The following is a 12,024-nucleotide window of genomic DNA, read 5'->3' as shown; positions in this document are numbered from 1 at the left end:
GCCCTGAATTGGGGCACACCTCTCTGTGTAAATGGGAAGTAAACATTAGTCACTTGGGACAGGTTTCCATAAAAGCTTGACATCCATTATGTCCCTGTGGCAAGCCGAAGGCCATGTGACTATTTCCACAGGCAACAGACGGAGGCTAAGTGTGAGTTTAGTCGAGGGCACCTGGGTGGCGTATGTGGATCCTTTAGTCCAAGTGGTGGCGTGGTTTCCCTCAGCAGGCAGCACTTCTCCTTTTAGATCCATCACAGTCTCTCTTTCTCGCCTGTAAGTAGTAAAGCTGTCTATCGGCTCTCTAAACATGCCTTTACATACCCTGCGGCATGTTTCTATCCATAGTTCATCTTAGAGCAGCGTCTTCATACACACATCAAATCATATCAGCGTGACCATGCAAACTTTATTTTATTGAACTAGAATCGAACAGATGTACAGTGCCAGCACCGGTGGCAGAAAGTACTAAACCCTGAGCTCATCAAGGGCCCGTGGACCAAAGAAGAAGACCAGAGAGTAAGTTCTTCCTCCGCTGTGTGCGATTCCCCATGTACAACCTCCCCTACCCTCTGTAGGCCTGTGTTCGACTTGAGAAAGCAGATCAAGTGTGTAAACAGGACGCAGAGGATCCTCTGCCCATGTGTCCAATGATTCAAAGCAGACTTTAAAAACAAAAAAAAATTTTTTTAAAGATCTTGTAACACTGCAGAATGATGACCCTGACTCATTACATACCATTAAAACACAGGTTATGTTTGTGTGTTTATCTGAAGGTGATAGAGCTTGTACAGAAATACGGTCCGAAACGTTGGTCTGTTATTGCCAAGCACTTAAAGGGGAGAATTGGAAAACAATGTAGGGAGAGGTGGCATAACCACTTGAATCCAGAAGTTAAGAAAACCTCCTGGACAGAAGAGGAAGACAGAATTATTTACCAGGCACACAAGAGACTGGGGAACAGATGGGCAGAAATCGCAAAGCTACTGCCTGGACGGTAATAATATGTCAAAATATATATTGATTGGGAGGATGAGGGAAGGGAATGGGCATTGAAAACGCTGTTTTAAATGTATGGTGAGTGGACTGCACTCCATTAGGTGTATTGCATTGGTGAACCCGAGCCATGCCCTTCAGGACTGTGAGAGATCTTAAGCGTGCATCTTAACTGGCTGAAGACTTGAGTCAAAACACTTGTGTTTAAAGAATGCCTGAATTCAGCCAGCCATGAGCCCAGGCCATGTTTTGTTTGCTTGTTTTTTAAGACGGTCTTCAGCCTCAACTTCTCCCTTGGTAAAATGAGTAATAGCCAACTCCATTGGGCCAATGTGAGGACCAGCAAACGAGTGTCAAAGCATTTGGTAAACTACCAAACTCAAAAGACGTAGTAACCGAGTTTGTCTCTAGTCTGAGTTTGCACAGCTGATTCAGAGGAACTTGGGCACCATTAAAAATATCTGTATATTTTTAATCATTCTGGAGTTCATTTCCCTAAGCTGTCACTTTTCTTAAGTTTTCTCCTTTTGAGTAAAACAATGAATACATTTCTAGAAGGTTTTAAAACAATGTCATCATAGAGCTTTGTTTTTAATAAACAAGGCAGGGAAATGATTTCGTTGTGAAGGATTTCAGTGGAAGCTAGTCTTTTCCCCTATTTCTATTCTTTTATTTATTTTAATAAGTCATTTTATCAGGGGCTCTTACAGCTCTTATAACAATCCATACATCCATTCTATCAAGCATTTTGCTCATATGTTGCCATCATCCTTTTCAAAACATTTTCTGTCTACTTGAGCCCATGGTATCAGCTCCTCTGGAAGCCAGTTTTTGTTCACAGTCCCCACTTAAACATAATGTAACAGACTTTGTTGATTTGAAAAATATTTTATTATGATCCCAAAACAATGTGAGGTTTTTTTTTTATTGTAAAGATCTTTTTCTTCTGGAACTTTATATCCCAAAGTGGAGAATGGGTCAAGTTCTGCTCTCCTGCGGAGCGTGAACTTTCCTTTGTGCTAGCCCTGTAGAAGCTCAGAAAGTTTAATAGGCTGGTAAAGGGAGGCCTCTTATCACATATGGTCTGGGAGGATATGCTGTGGATTCTTCAAAAAATTAAAGGGGCCCTTGAACTTCCCCTTTCTTTCACTTACATCCCGCCCGCCCCCTCAGAATAGTAAAAGAGAGGCTTAAAACGGTTTTTTGAATTGAGAAACTTTTCCTGAGAGCTGAACAACATTAGTAAAAATGCTGTGCACTTTGAAGATAGGTTGAGGGTTAGCATCTTGTTTCCACGCTCACCTGTCCGGTGACTGAACAGCTGCGTGGTTTTCCAAAGAGGATTTTTCTTGACCCCCAAATTCCTTGCTGGCACAAGGAGAGGAAAGGAGAGGTCAGTGAGGTGGCAGCCGCAGCTATGGGGTCATTCGCCACCCTCGCTCAGTGCCTGCTGTGCTGTGGGGCACCGCTGGCCCACACTCCGGAGAGTCCTTTTCTGTGGGAGCTGAAGCTGTGAGCCGCCCAAGAGCCTAGTACTCAAATGGTTAGAATGAGCCTGAAGGGTTATCATGCTGGGAATACACCTGTCCCAAGGATCCCCAAAGATACCAAAATGTATAGAAAGTCCAGCTCCGTAATTAAGGAAAACCACTGGATTTTAAATAGGCACCTGGGAGTGCATGGTATGAGGAGGTAGAAAAGTGACTCCCACACTGAAAATGATTCGTGGACCAGAAGAAAAGGTCCCTGTGTCAAGCAGTTTTCTGTCATTTAACTTTAATCTGAGTGGAACTATTTGCTCGTAAACTTGTTATGTGATATATTTCTGTGCAGAACTGATAATGCTATCAAGAACCACTGGAATTCTACCATGCGACGGAAGGTCGAACAGGAAGGTTATCTGCAGGACTCGTCCAAAGCCAGTCAGCCAACAGTAGCCACAAGTTTTCCGAAGAACAGTCATTTGATAGGTTTTCCTCACGCTCCACCTACTACTCAACTCCCTCCAACTGGCCAGCCCTCGGTTAACAATGACTATTCCTATTACCACATTTCTGACGCGCAAAATGTAAGCCATTCCTCAGAGGGTAATTTCATGCGAGACACGGTTACGTTCCCGCTAGACCATCATAACCTAACAGCTCACAGTTGTGGGCTTTCCCCAGTGCTTGCAGAAGCACAGTCGTGACCCAGCAAGCCCACCTTTACCCTCTAGGGAGCCAGTCGGGTCTTGTGACCCCTCACCGAGCTCCCCAGAAAGGAGTCATTGGTCCAGAGGTAAACAGCTCAGGAGGTGGTGCTGACCAGAACCCAGTTCTGAAACCACTACTGTCTAACTTGCCCCTTCAAATCCAATTTGAAATTAGCGTGTGGATAGGAATTTATTTAACAAGGCACTGTTGGAGAATGGAGATGGGCTTGTGGGCTAATAGTTTTATTTTCCTTAAGAAAGTTAAACGGGATGTTACTACATTTAAAGAGGAGATGGCTTCACTTACTGACATTCTCCCAGGAATTAAGAGTTTTTGCTTACGGGCATGATCTAGCAGGAGTGTCGGAATCTGTCTATTCATTAAGTCTTGACGCCCCTACTCTAAATCAAAAAGAACTTTGTGGCATTGATTGTCTGATGCCTTCCCACACTCACAATCTTTATTTGGACCGCTTATTATTCCGTTGTCATTCTAGATGTTATATGTAGGGAAAGAAATGCTTCTCAGTGGGTAGGAAAAAAATAAAGAGAAGAAACTCAAGACACTGTCGTCTTAAACATAGCAATACGTAATGGTAAAAGTTATTCTGAAATACAGAGCTCACATGCACACTATTTGCAAAGCATATTCATAACAAACTTTTTAAAAAAGTATTCTGTATTTGTTTCATGCCTTTGGCTCTGGACTTTCCAGAAAAGTCTAAGGCAAACAAGCATAAGAGCTTCTGTGTTTTTCCTTAAAACCCATGAGTCAAAGAGAAATGTTTGTATTGCAAACGGTTCCTATCATGCATCCCTCACCTCGAAACTTCTTTCAGACATTTAAAAATGCACTTTAGATTCTATTTTCCAGGGGTCTTCCCTAAGAAACACTCGATGCACCCTTCAAATGTCGTCCCCTGTGATCCGCTGTCTGTGCTGGCTCCTAGAAACCTTGTGTACAACGGAAAAGAAAACTGCCCAGTCTAGCGCCACCCTCTGTGAGGTCTGAGGTTATGGTTGCAGCCCCTGTGGCAATTAATCTCATTGAGGGTCTCTCTCTTTTTCAGTGGCCCTCTCCTTTACTAAGCATGTTGACCTTCTTTAGAGAGTGGTCCCTACTAGGAAGGAGTCCGAAGTACTTAAGACCTACCGAGTCTCGCCATCTTCGCTTCTAAAGAGCACCTTGGCCAGTTAGCGATCTAGCCACTTCACAACGACTAAGTGAATTAGAATGCTTTTTTATCACTCAGTCAATGTCATTAGAACAGCACTATTTTCTCAATTCTGGGGTAAAACCTTGGGGAGCCAGGTCCCCCGGAGCTTCAGTGATCCCGATGTGATCAGGTCTTCGTTTTGCTGTTTGCTCTAGATCCCCGGTCATGTTCCGTATCCCGTAGCCTTACACGTGAATATAGTCAATGTCCCTCAGCCCGCCGCTGCTGCCATTCAGGTAAGACCATTTCCCAGAGAAACGTTTTCACTGTGCAAGGCACTATTTGTAAGAAATGCTTTCTTTCTTTCCTCTAAACGCCTACTTTTGGCTGAGCCAACTGGAGTAAAAGCAGAAGAGAGCAGCGGGCAGGAGGGACAGTGCTCTGACCCCCCAGGTCCCCACCTTGGCTTCTGGCGGGGATTTGCTCTGGGGTTCTCCAGTTCTCTCTCAGGCTGTCGGAGGGAACAGCTCTTCAGCCAGCAGCCCCTGGGGCCTCAGGTCTCAGTTTACCTCGCTCCCCTCACTTGGGCACACCATTCATGTAGACTTCTGTGGGGGCCCCAATCCGCTTGGTGTTGGTTTCACCAAGGTAGGCTCTGGGCTGTGGGTGACCATAGATTGTATTTATCATTGCATTCACAACTTCCAGTCACCCTGTGTGCCTTTTCTCCCTCAACTTTCAATTTCAGAGACACTATAATGATGAAGACCCTGAGAAAGAAAAACGAATAAAGGAATTAGAGTTGCTCCTAATGTCCACAGAGAATGAGCTAAAAGGGCAGCAGGCACTTCCAGTAAGAACACAGGGGTGTGCTTGGCCAGAGGTGGGGGGTGGAGAGGGTGGGCGGTGGGCGGCAGGGACGGGTCCGGCCTTCCCCAGACACTGGCTCTTCTTTATCCTTTTTCCTCTCCGTTACATGTTAGTCAAGGAGCCCTGGTGGCTCAGAGAGTTAAGCATCAGGCTGCTGATTGCAAGGTTGGTGGTTCAAAGCCACCCGCTGCTCCATGGGAGAATAATGAGGCTGTCCACTCCTGTAAAGATGTATGGTCTCTGAAACCCTGCAGTGCAGTTCTCCTGTGTCCTACAGGGTCACTGTGAGTTGGGACGGAGTTGATGCCAAGCCTGTGGGTTAAATATTATCCTGACCAAGTCAATGTGTTTCCATGGGCAATATTTAAACAAAAGAAATTGCTCGTAATAGAACACAGTTGGCACCAGAATATATGGTGCCTAAATTGGAAGCATTTCTGTATTGCAAAAAGAGCAGACAAATATCCACTTGGAAGTATCATCATTGACTTTTTGCTCCCTCCTCCACGAGCACTGTCATCACTTCAGAGGTTATCAAGGGGAAATGAGTGAAAGAAAACACACGCACACACATACACATATATATGGTGTTTTTTCACTGGTGCATCTTGCAATTAAGACTCGGTGCCTGTTCATTTGATTTTTTTTCTTTCTCTATGATTTCTCTTAACCTAGTGTTCTAGACTGTCTTATTTCGCCCTTGTTTGGATTCACATGTATAGACCACATAAAAGGTAAAGCAAGACCTACCTGCTCCATGAGGAGCGAGCCGCTCTGAGTTCACATGGCTGGTAGGGACGTGGGTCAGAACTGAATGATTAGCTTCTTTTTTAGGGATTAAACAGCAGACTGGGAATGCAGCTTGAACGTGGTGTCAGAGGCAGCTCACCAACCCAGACTAGAACAGAAGCGACAGCCCAGAGGTTCTTTTGGGGTAGATTTTTTTCGTTAAATGATAAAATGAGTATGTGGGCAGTGTGTCAGTCCGACCACTTTTTCACTTTAGCTGATGTTTGGCAATTTCTCCTCTTGCATGATCATGCTGAAAGGAGGCTTCTGTTAGCTTGCCCTTATCCTTTCCGGACCCCGTTGCGCTCGGAGCTCTTTGCTGCATCCTGTGAGCTGCAGCGCTAGGACGGGGTAGCAGCAAGAAGAGACTCGGCTGACAGCGACCCAGGCCTTTGCCTCCTGGGGCCCAGGTGTAGGTTAGAAAGCAGACGCAGGACATGCTTTCACTCACAGCAAAACTTTATGGACCTTCTGGAGATTACGTTAAAGTGGACTTTTTTTTTTCAAAGACACTCCTGTGAGAGTTGCACCTTGTGCCACAGTACCATTCGTTGTAGCTTTCACAAAACGATGACCCTACAAGCAATCACGGAGTGGACACACTATCCCGCTATGAAAAAGCAGGGCCTTGGCCTTTCTAAAAGGAAACATCTTGACAAGTGTTTCAGAGGCCTAAGTTCTGGGTGATGCAACTCCTTTTATCTTCCCTCCAACAGCATCTGACCCCTTGTGCAATGTCCTTGCTAAGTTCCTTCTCCCTTTCTTCTCCCCACTCTGTATTTCTCGCCACCCCACCCCTCCTCTGCTTAGACGCAGAACCATACCTGCAGCTACCCTGGCTGGCACAGCACTGCCATCGCCGCCACCGAGCCCAGCCGACCTCATGGAGACAGCTCACCTGCTTCTTCCTTGGGAGAGCACCACTCCACTCCATCCCTGCCAGTGGATCCCGGCTCCCTCCCGGAAGAAAGCGCATCTCCAGCCAGGTGCATGATCGTCCACCAAGGCACGATTCTGGACAATGTTAAGAACCTCTTAGAATTTGCAGAAACACTCCAATTTATAGATTCTGTAAGTAGAACGGTTGAGGCAAGTGAATGTGCTTTGGAAGGGGAATTAGGAAACCCATGTATTAAACCGTTGCCCTATTTTCTACAGCAAATGTCATGTTGTTTGCATACGTTGATGTAAAGGTAAACAAGTATGATGGCAGTCTTAGTAGACACCCCCTCCTCCTCAAAAGGTATGATCTCGTAGGCTTCCTGAGAAAAATTTTCACCCTTCACCTTCAAAATATATGTATTTCTTTAAGTAGTGAGGATTCTGATTACAAAGCAGAGTTTGGCCTGTGGGAATGATGTTGAGTTTTCCTTAACTCTTTTATTTTTTTTAACTTGCCTTCTTATTTTGTGCCTCTCTCAAACTTGCCTTGCTTTGGGATAGCACATTCAGAGTTATGTGCACCCAGAGCTTAGATCGAGGTATTTGAAGCAGTTATCAGTTCCTTGACGGGACCTCTGCCTTTCTCCCTGAACACTGGCGAAGGGTGACTAGTGCCGATGGACCCACCGAGTCCAGTCATCTTTAGCGAAACAAATTTGAGTTCAGCACATCTTGAAACAAAATTTTTCATTCATCCCCTTATAAGCAAACGCTTAGGCAATTCCCTAGGCTTCTCAGCTGGTTAAACATATTTCCTAAATAACGTATACCCTTTGGATGAGTATTGTCAATACTATGCTATCTAGAAAAGGTTGTCTTTTTTACTTCAGACTGCACGCAAGCAGCAGTGCTGGACGGTTCCAGCAGAACTCATGTAGGACCAAGCATGAGGCAGCTGGTAGACCGGCCAATGCAGTGTCACAGAGCCTTGAAGCGAATGCTTGAGAAGTCAGCAGGCCAGGGGCTCTCTTTGCATTTCGCCGTTCTCGCTCGCTGGCTTGCTGGCTCGCTCTGTCAGTGCTGTGTTTCGGGGTGGGGCACACATCATGCACACACTGTCTCAAAGTTCTGTGCCTCCCACATTGTTTCAGGACTCTTCAACGTGGTGTGATCTCAGCAGTTTTGAACTCTTTGAAGAAGCAGATTCTTCAGCTAGCCAGCACCACACAGGCAAAGCCCTCCAGCCCCAGCAAAGAGAGGGCTGTGGGACTAGACCCATGGCTAGACGCGTGTTGAGCGAGGGTCCACTTGAGCCACCCAGGCCCTTCCCTGCTGCAAGGCCCAGCACAATTCCACTGGTCATCCTTCGAAAAAGGCGGGGGCAGGCCAGCCCCTTAGCCACTGGAGACGCCAGTGCCTTCATATTTGCTGACGTCAGCAGCTCATCTCCCAAGCGCTCCCCTGTCAAAAGCCTGCCCTTCTCTCCCTCGCAGGTAGATCACAATTTCTGCACAGATGTTACTAATGTTCAGCAGACGCCCAAGACTGAATAATCTAGAAACTAATCCTTTGGAACGAATGACTAATTGCTGGTGCCCTACTGATTGCACTCCATGGTTGAATCTAGCTCTTGCTAAGTCACACTAGCTGCCGCAGTGCAAGCCGCCGCCTGCAGTGTGATTGCTGACGGTGTCAGTGAGTTTTGTCGCTCTTTGGTGGCTTGGATCATGATTTCTGCATGGCATGTGCTTCTACGTCTTTTTCTGTCCCTTCTCCTCCCGTCCTTTCCCTCCCTGTTACAATTTTAACCTTCTTTTCCTTGCCTATTTATTCACTTATTATTACGATGTGATTTCACTGACCCAGGGGAGTGGGGAATCAAACCCTGTTTTGATCACATGGGGGTTTTAATGAAAAGCCAGACAATGTTCCAATCCATCTGTATGTGGAAATGCTTCAGAAGAGGCAGCAGAGGCCCTTTTGGAAATGAAAATATTTGGTTTTAATTTTCATTTCTCAAGATTCGACTCTTTTGGATTGTGCTACATGACATATATTAGCGCAGTGTTTGCCAATGAATTTTCTTGCTTCCTTTAGTTTTCATTTTTAAGGCTTGGGAATTATCATTCTTGTTTAGAGATCTGAGTTCCTAAATGATGAGTACAATTAGAATCAACAGACAATTTGCCACTTCAAACCAATTTTCCAAATGTGCCTGTCCACTTTGCTTAGAACACAGCTTTCAGTATGAGCAAGTGATGCCCAACCAGAAACTTACCTTGTGCTTTGCCTGTATTTTTCAAACTCTGTTCTGCAGGATATCAGCTAAGAAATACATTGTTGGAAGTTGCAGGAAAAACAAAACAAAAACCCGAACATCTAAATATAAGGGAGCTTCCGAGAGTTTGTGGCAAAATGCCATTCTCTTCTCATTTTGTTTTTTTCCTACAAACTTTTTAAAGCCCCCTCATATGTAGATGTTATGAGTTTGGGAAACAAAGAATCAAACACATTTTTATAAATTGGATTCTCTCCTGCAGGACTGCTCTGAGTTTTTAATACACCCATGTGCCTTGCACAGTGCCTATTGTTAATTTCCTGGAGCACATGAAGCCGTTCTGTCTTTCCCAAACTTATTTGACCTTGGATTCATTTGTTTCAGGGGCACCTACTATTCTCCCAGAACATTAGTGTTCTGTGAGACACCACTTCTTATTCCAGCATCATCCATATTATGTAAACCTACTGAAATAATCATCTTCATAGATCCAAGAAAATGCTAATTACTTTCTTAGAAATCACTTTGGCCTTTTAAATATTTCATAAAATGTGCACCGCATTTTCTCTAATGGCAAGTGTCATTTATTGGCAACATTTTCTTCGGATTTTGCAACATTTTTCAGCCGCAGTGCTAGATTTTATTTCTTGGAAATTATACTCCAAATCTTGGATGTGCTAGATCGAAATCAATCATTGCCCTGTCCATCTCCACATCATTGGGTATTCTTTTATTATTCAATTATCTCTTTATTGCCTTAAATAATGGGTCAGTAAAACATGCTTGTTATCCAGGTGTGGTTTTCTAAAGTTGGGTTGAATAAAGGATTACTGTTTAATCTAAATAATGTTTTCTCTCCCCCACCCCATATTTAGTTCTTAAACACTTCCAGTAACCATGACAACTTAGACCTGGAAATGCCTTCTTTAACTTCACCTGCTCTCAGTGGTCACAAACTGACTGTTACAACACCATTTCACAGAGATCAGCCTGTGAAGACTCAAAAGGAAAATACTATGTAAGTCCTTGTTCAAGAATACAGTTCTCTACCTTATTTCTTAAGGAAATCTCGTCGCCAAATATCTTCGTGCACAGGACTGGTACACATGTATGTGTATACTTGTGCATATGCCTACCTTGACAGCATCTGCCCTGGGTTGGGACCACTCCACCAAGAGGTAGAAGGTGGGATGATCAGCGAGATTATCTGTTGCCAGTGATTCTGACATGTAGAGGTTGTTTTCAACTCATTTTCTTTCCACTCTATAAGGTGTTGTGTTCTTTACTGAAAGCCAGTTTTAAAATCTTTGATTTCACCCAGAGTACAGGCTTCAGAAGAAGCATGAGTATGGCTCCCATTTTGAAAATCTTGCTTTTTCTTTTTGCACTTTCTGTATAGATAGGACCTTTGTTCATATCACCTAGAATATCATATGATTAGAAGCTAATGGCTGATGAAGCAGTCCTCTGTATCCAATGAACTTCACCAATTTAAATTACAGATGGTGGAGAAACAGTGTGGATTATAAAATATCTTTCAAATAAGTACAGTCTTCTTATTTTTAAGTATGAGAAGTGCTTTTTTTACAGTTAACAATGTTTTTGTCTTTTGTGGTGGACTTTGTGTTAAGGAATTGATAAAATCGATTCGTACATGGTCCCAGATCTGAACAATGGTCATGGTTCTTATGAAGACTTACAAGCAGGTCTTCAGACCTATTGAAGATGGAAATATTTGCATGCTCTTAATCATAGGGGTACAACAATTTGAACCATTTGAAAATAGGTGATGTGCATATTATCCCTTTTCTTAATCAATATATTGTGATTAAATCACCGAGTCCAATTCCCTTAGAATGACAGTTTATTGTATTTAGTAGAAAGATGTAGATTATACTGGACTTTTTTTTTTTTAAGTTTTAGAACTCCAGCTATCAAAAGGTCAATCCTAGAAAGTTCGCCGAGAACCCCTACACCGTTCAAGCATGCGCTTGCAGCTCAAGAAATGAAATATGGTCCGCTGAAGATGCTAGTAAGTTTTAGAAGCACTCTTGGGTGTGGCTGGTTTCCTGGTGTAGGCCGATGCTTCCCTCTGATGTGAACCTCCGTACACTTCCCTCCAGCCTCAGACCCCGTCTCATCTCGTGGATGACATACAGGATGTGATTAAACAGGAATCTGATGAATCCGGAATGGTTGCTGAATTTCAAGAAAACGGGCAGCCTTTACTGAAGAAAATCAAACAAGAGGTAAACCTGAGCTCCTTCAGGAACAGCATGTGCAGGGGTGAATCCCGCTCCCGGGCCCCTCTCTGTTTTCCTTACTGTATGTGGCAGCTGTGCTTCCTAAGGGTACCTACCGCAGCACTGGGGACAAGGCCCAACTCCTGGGTGACAGCGTTGGGCACGGTGTTGGCCTTGCCGTTTTCCATGTTGATGGTGCCAATGAGCACGTTATTGGAGATGTTGCCCAGGTGCCTGCAGCACTTCTGGGTTTCATGATGGGGCAGAGGATATGCTGGGGCCGGGCAGTGGGGCAGGAAGAAGATAGGCAGCGTTTTACTCGATGTGGAAGTCACCCATTTAGGTACATGTCTTATAGATACTGTGTTTACATTGTACTATATTTACATATACATGCACATACATGGAGACCTGGTACTGCAGTGGTTAAACATTGGGCAGCTAAATGCAAGGTCAGCAGTTCTTAAACCACTCTGCGGTGACAAATGAGGCTTTCTACTCCTGCCAAGATTAGTCTCAGAAACCCACAGGGCCAGTTCTAGTCTGTCCTATAGGGTCACCATGAGTCAGTGCAGTTCTTTGATTTTACGTATATATATCATATTTTGGGATATATATGTC

General features: G+C 44.3%; 1 protein-coding gene across 1 annotated transcript in view; it reads left to right on the top strand.

Moving 5' to 3' along the window:
* MYB (MYB proto-oncogene, transcription factor) overlaps nucleotides 1–12,024 on the top strand; it is a 40,690-nt gene that overhangs the window by 9,292 nt on the left and 19,374 nt on the right. The window contains exons 4-12 of the mRNA XM_013004480.3: nucleotides 424–516; nucleotides 774–994; nucleotides 2,827–3,061; nucleotides 4,557–4,637; nucleotides 5,090–5,194; nucleotides 6,811–7,071; nucleotides 10,036–10,178; nucleotides 11,078–11,192; nucleotides 11,284–11,409. Of these exons, the coding sequence (XP_012859934.2) occupies nucleotides 424–516; nucleotides 774–994; nucleotides 2,827–3,061; nucleotides 4,557–4,637; nucleotides 5,090–5,194; nucleotides 6,811–7,071; nucleotides 10,036–10,178; nucleotides 11,078–11,192; nucleotides 11,284–11,409 (1,380 nt within the window). The remainder of the gene's footprint in view (nucleotides 1–423; nucleotides 517–773; nucleotides 995–2,826; nucleotides 3,062–4,556; nucleotides 4,638–5,089; nucleotides 5,195–6,810; nucleotides 7,072–10,035; nucleotides 10,179–11,077; nucleotides 11,193–11,283; nucleotides 11,410–12,024) is intronic.

This window comes from Echinops telfairi, unplaced genomic scaffold (assembly GCF_000313985.2).
Source record: "Echinops telfairi isolate 266 unplaced genomic scaffold, ASM31398v2 ScPeMD7_3533;HRSCAF=4204_0, whole genome shotgun sequence".
Taxonomy (NCBI): domain Eukaryota; kingdom Metazoa; phylum Chordata; class Mammalia; order Afrosoricida; family Tenrecidae; genus Echinops; species Echinops telfairi.
Note: the sequence above shows the minus strand (reverse complement) of the source record. Positions and strands in the feature narration are given on the sequence as shown.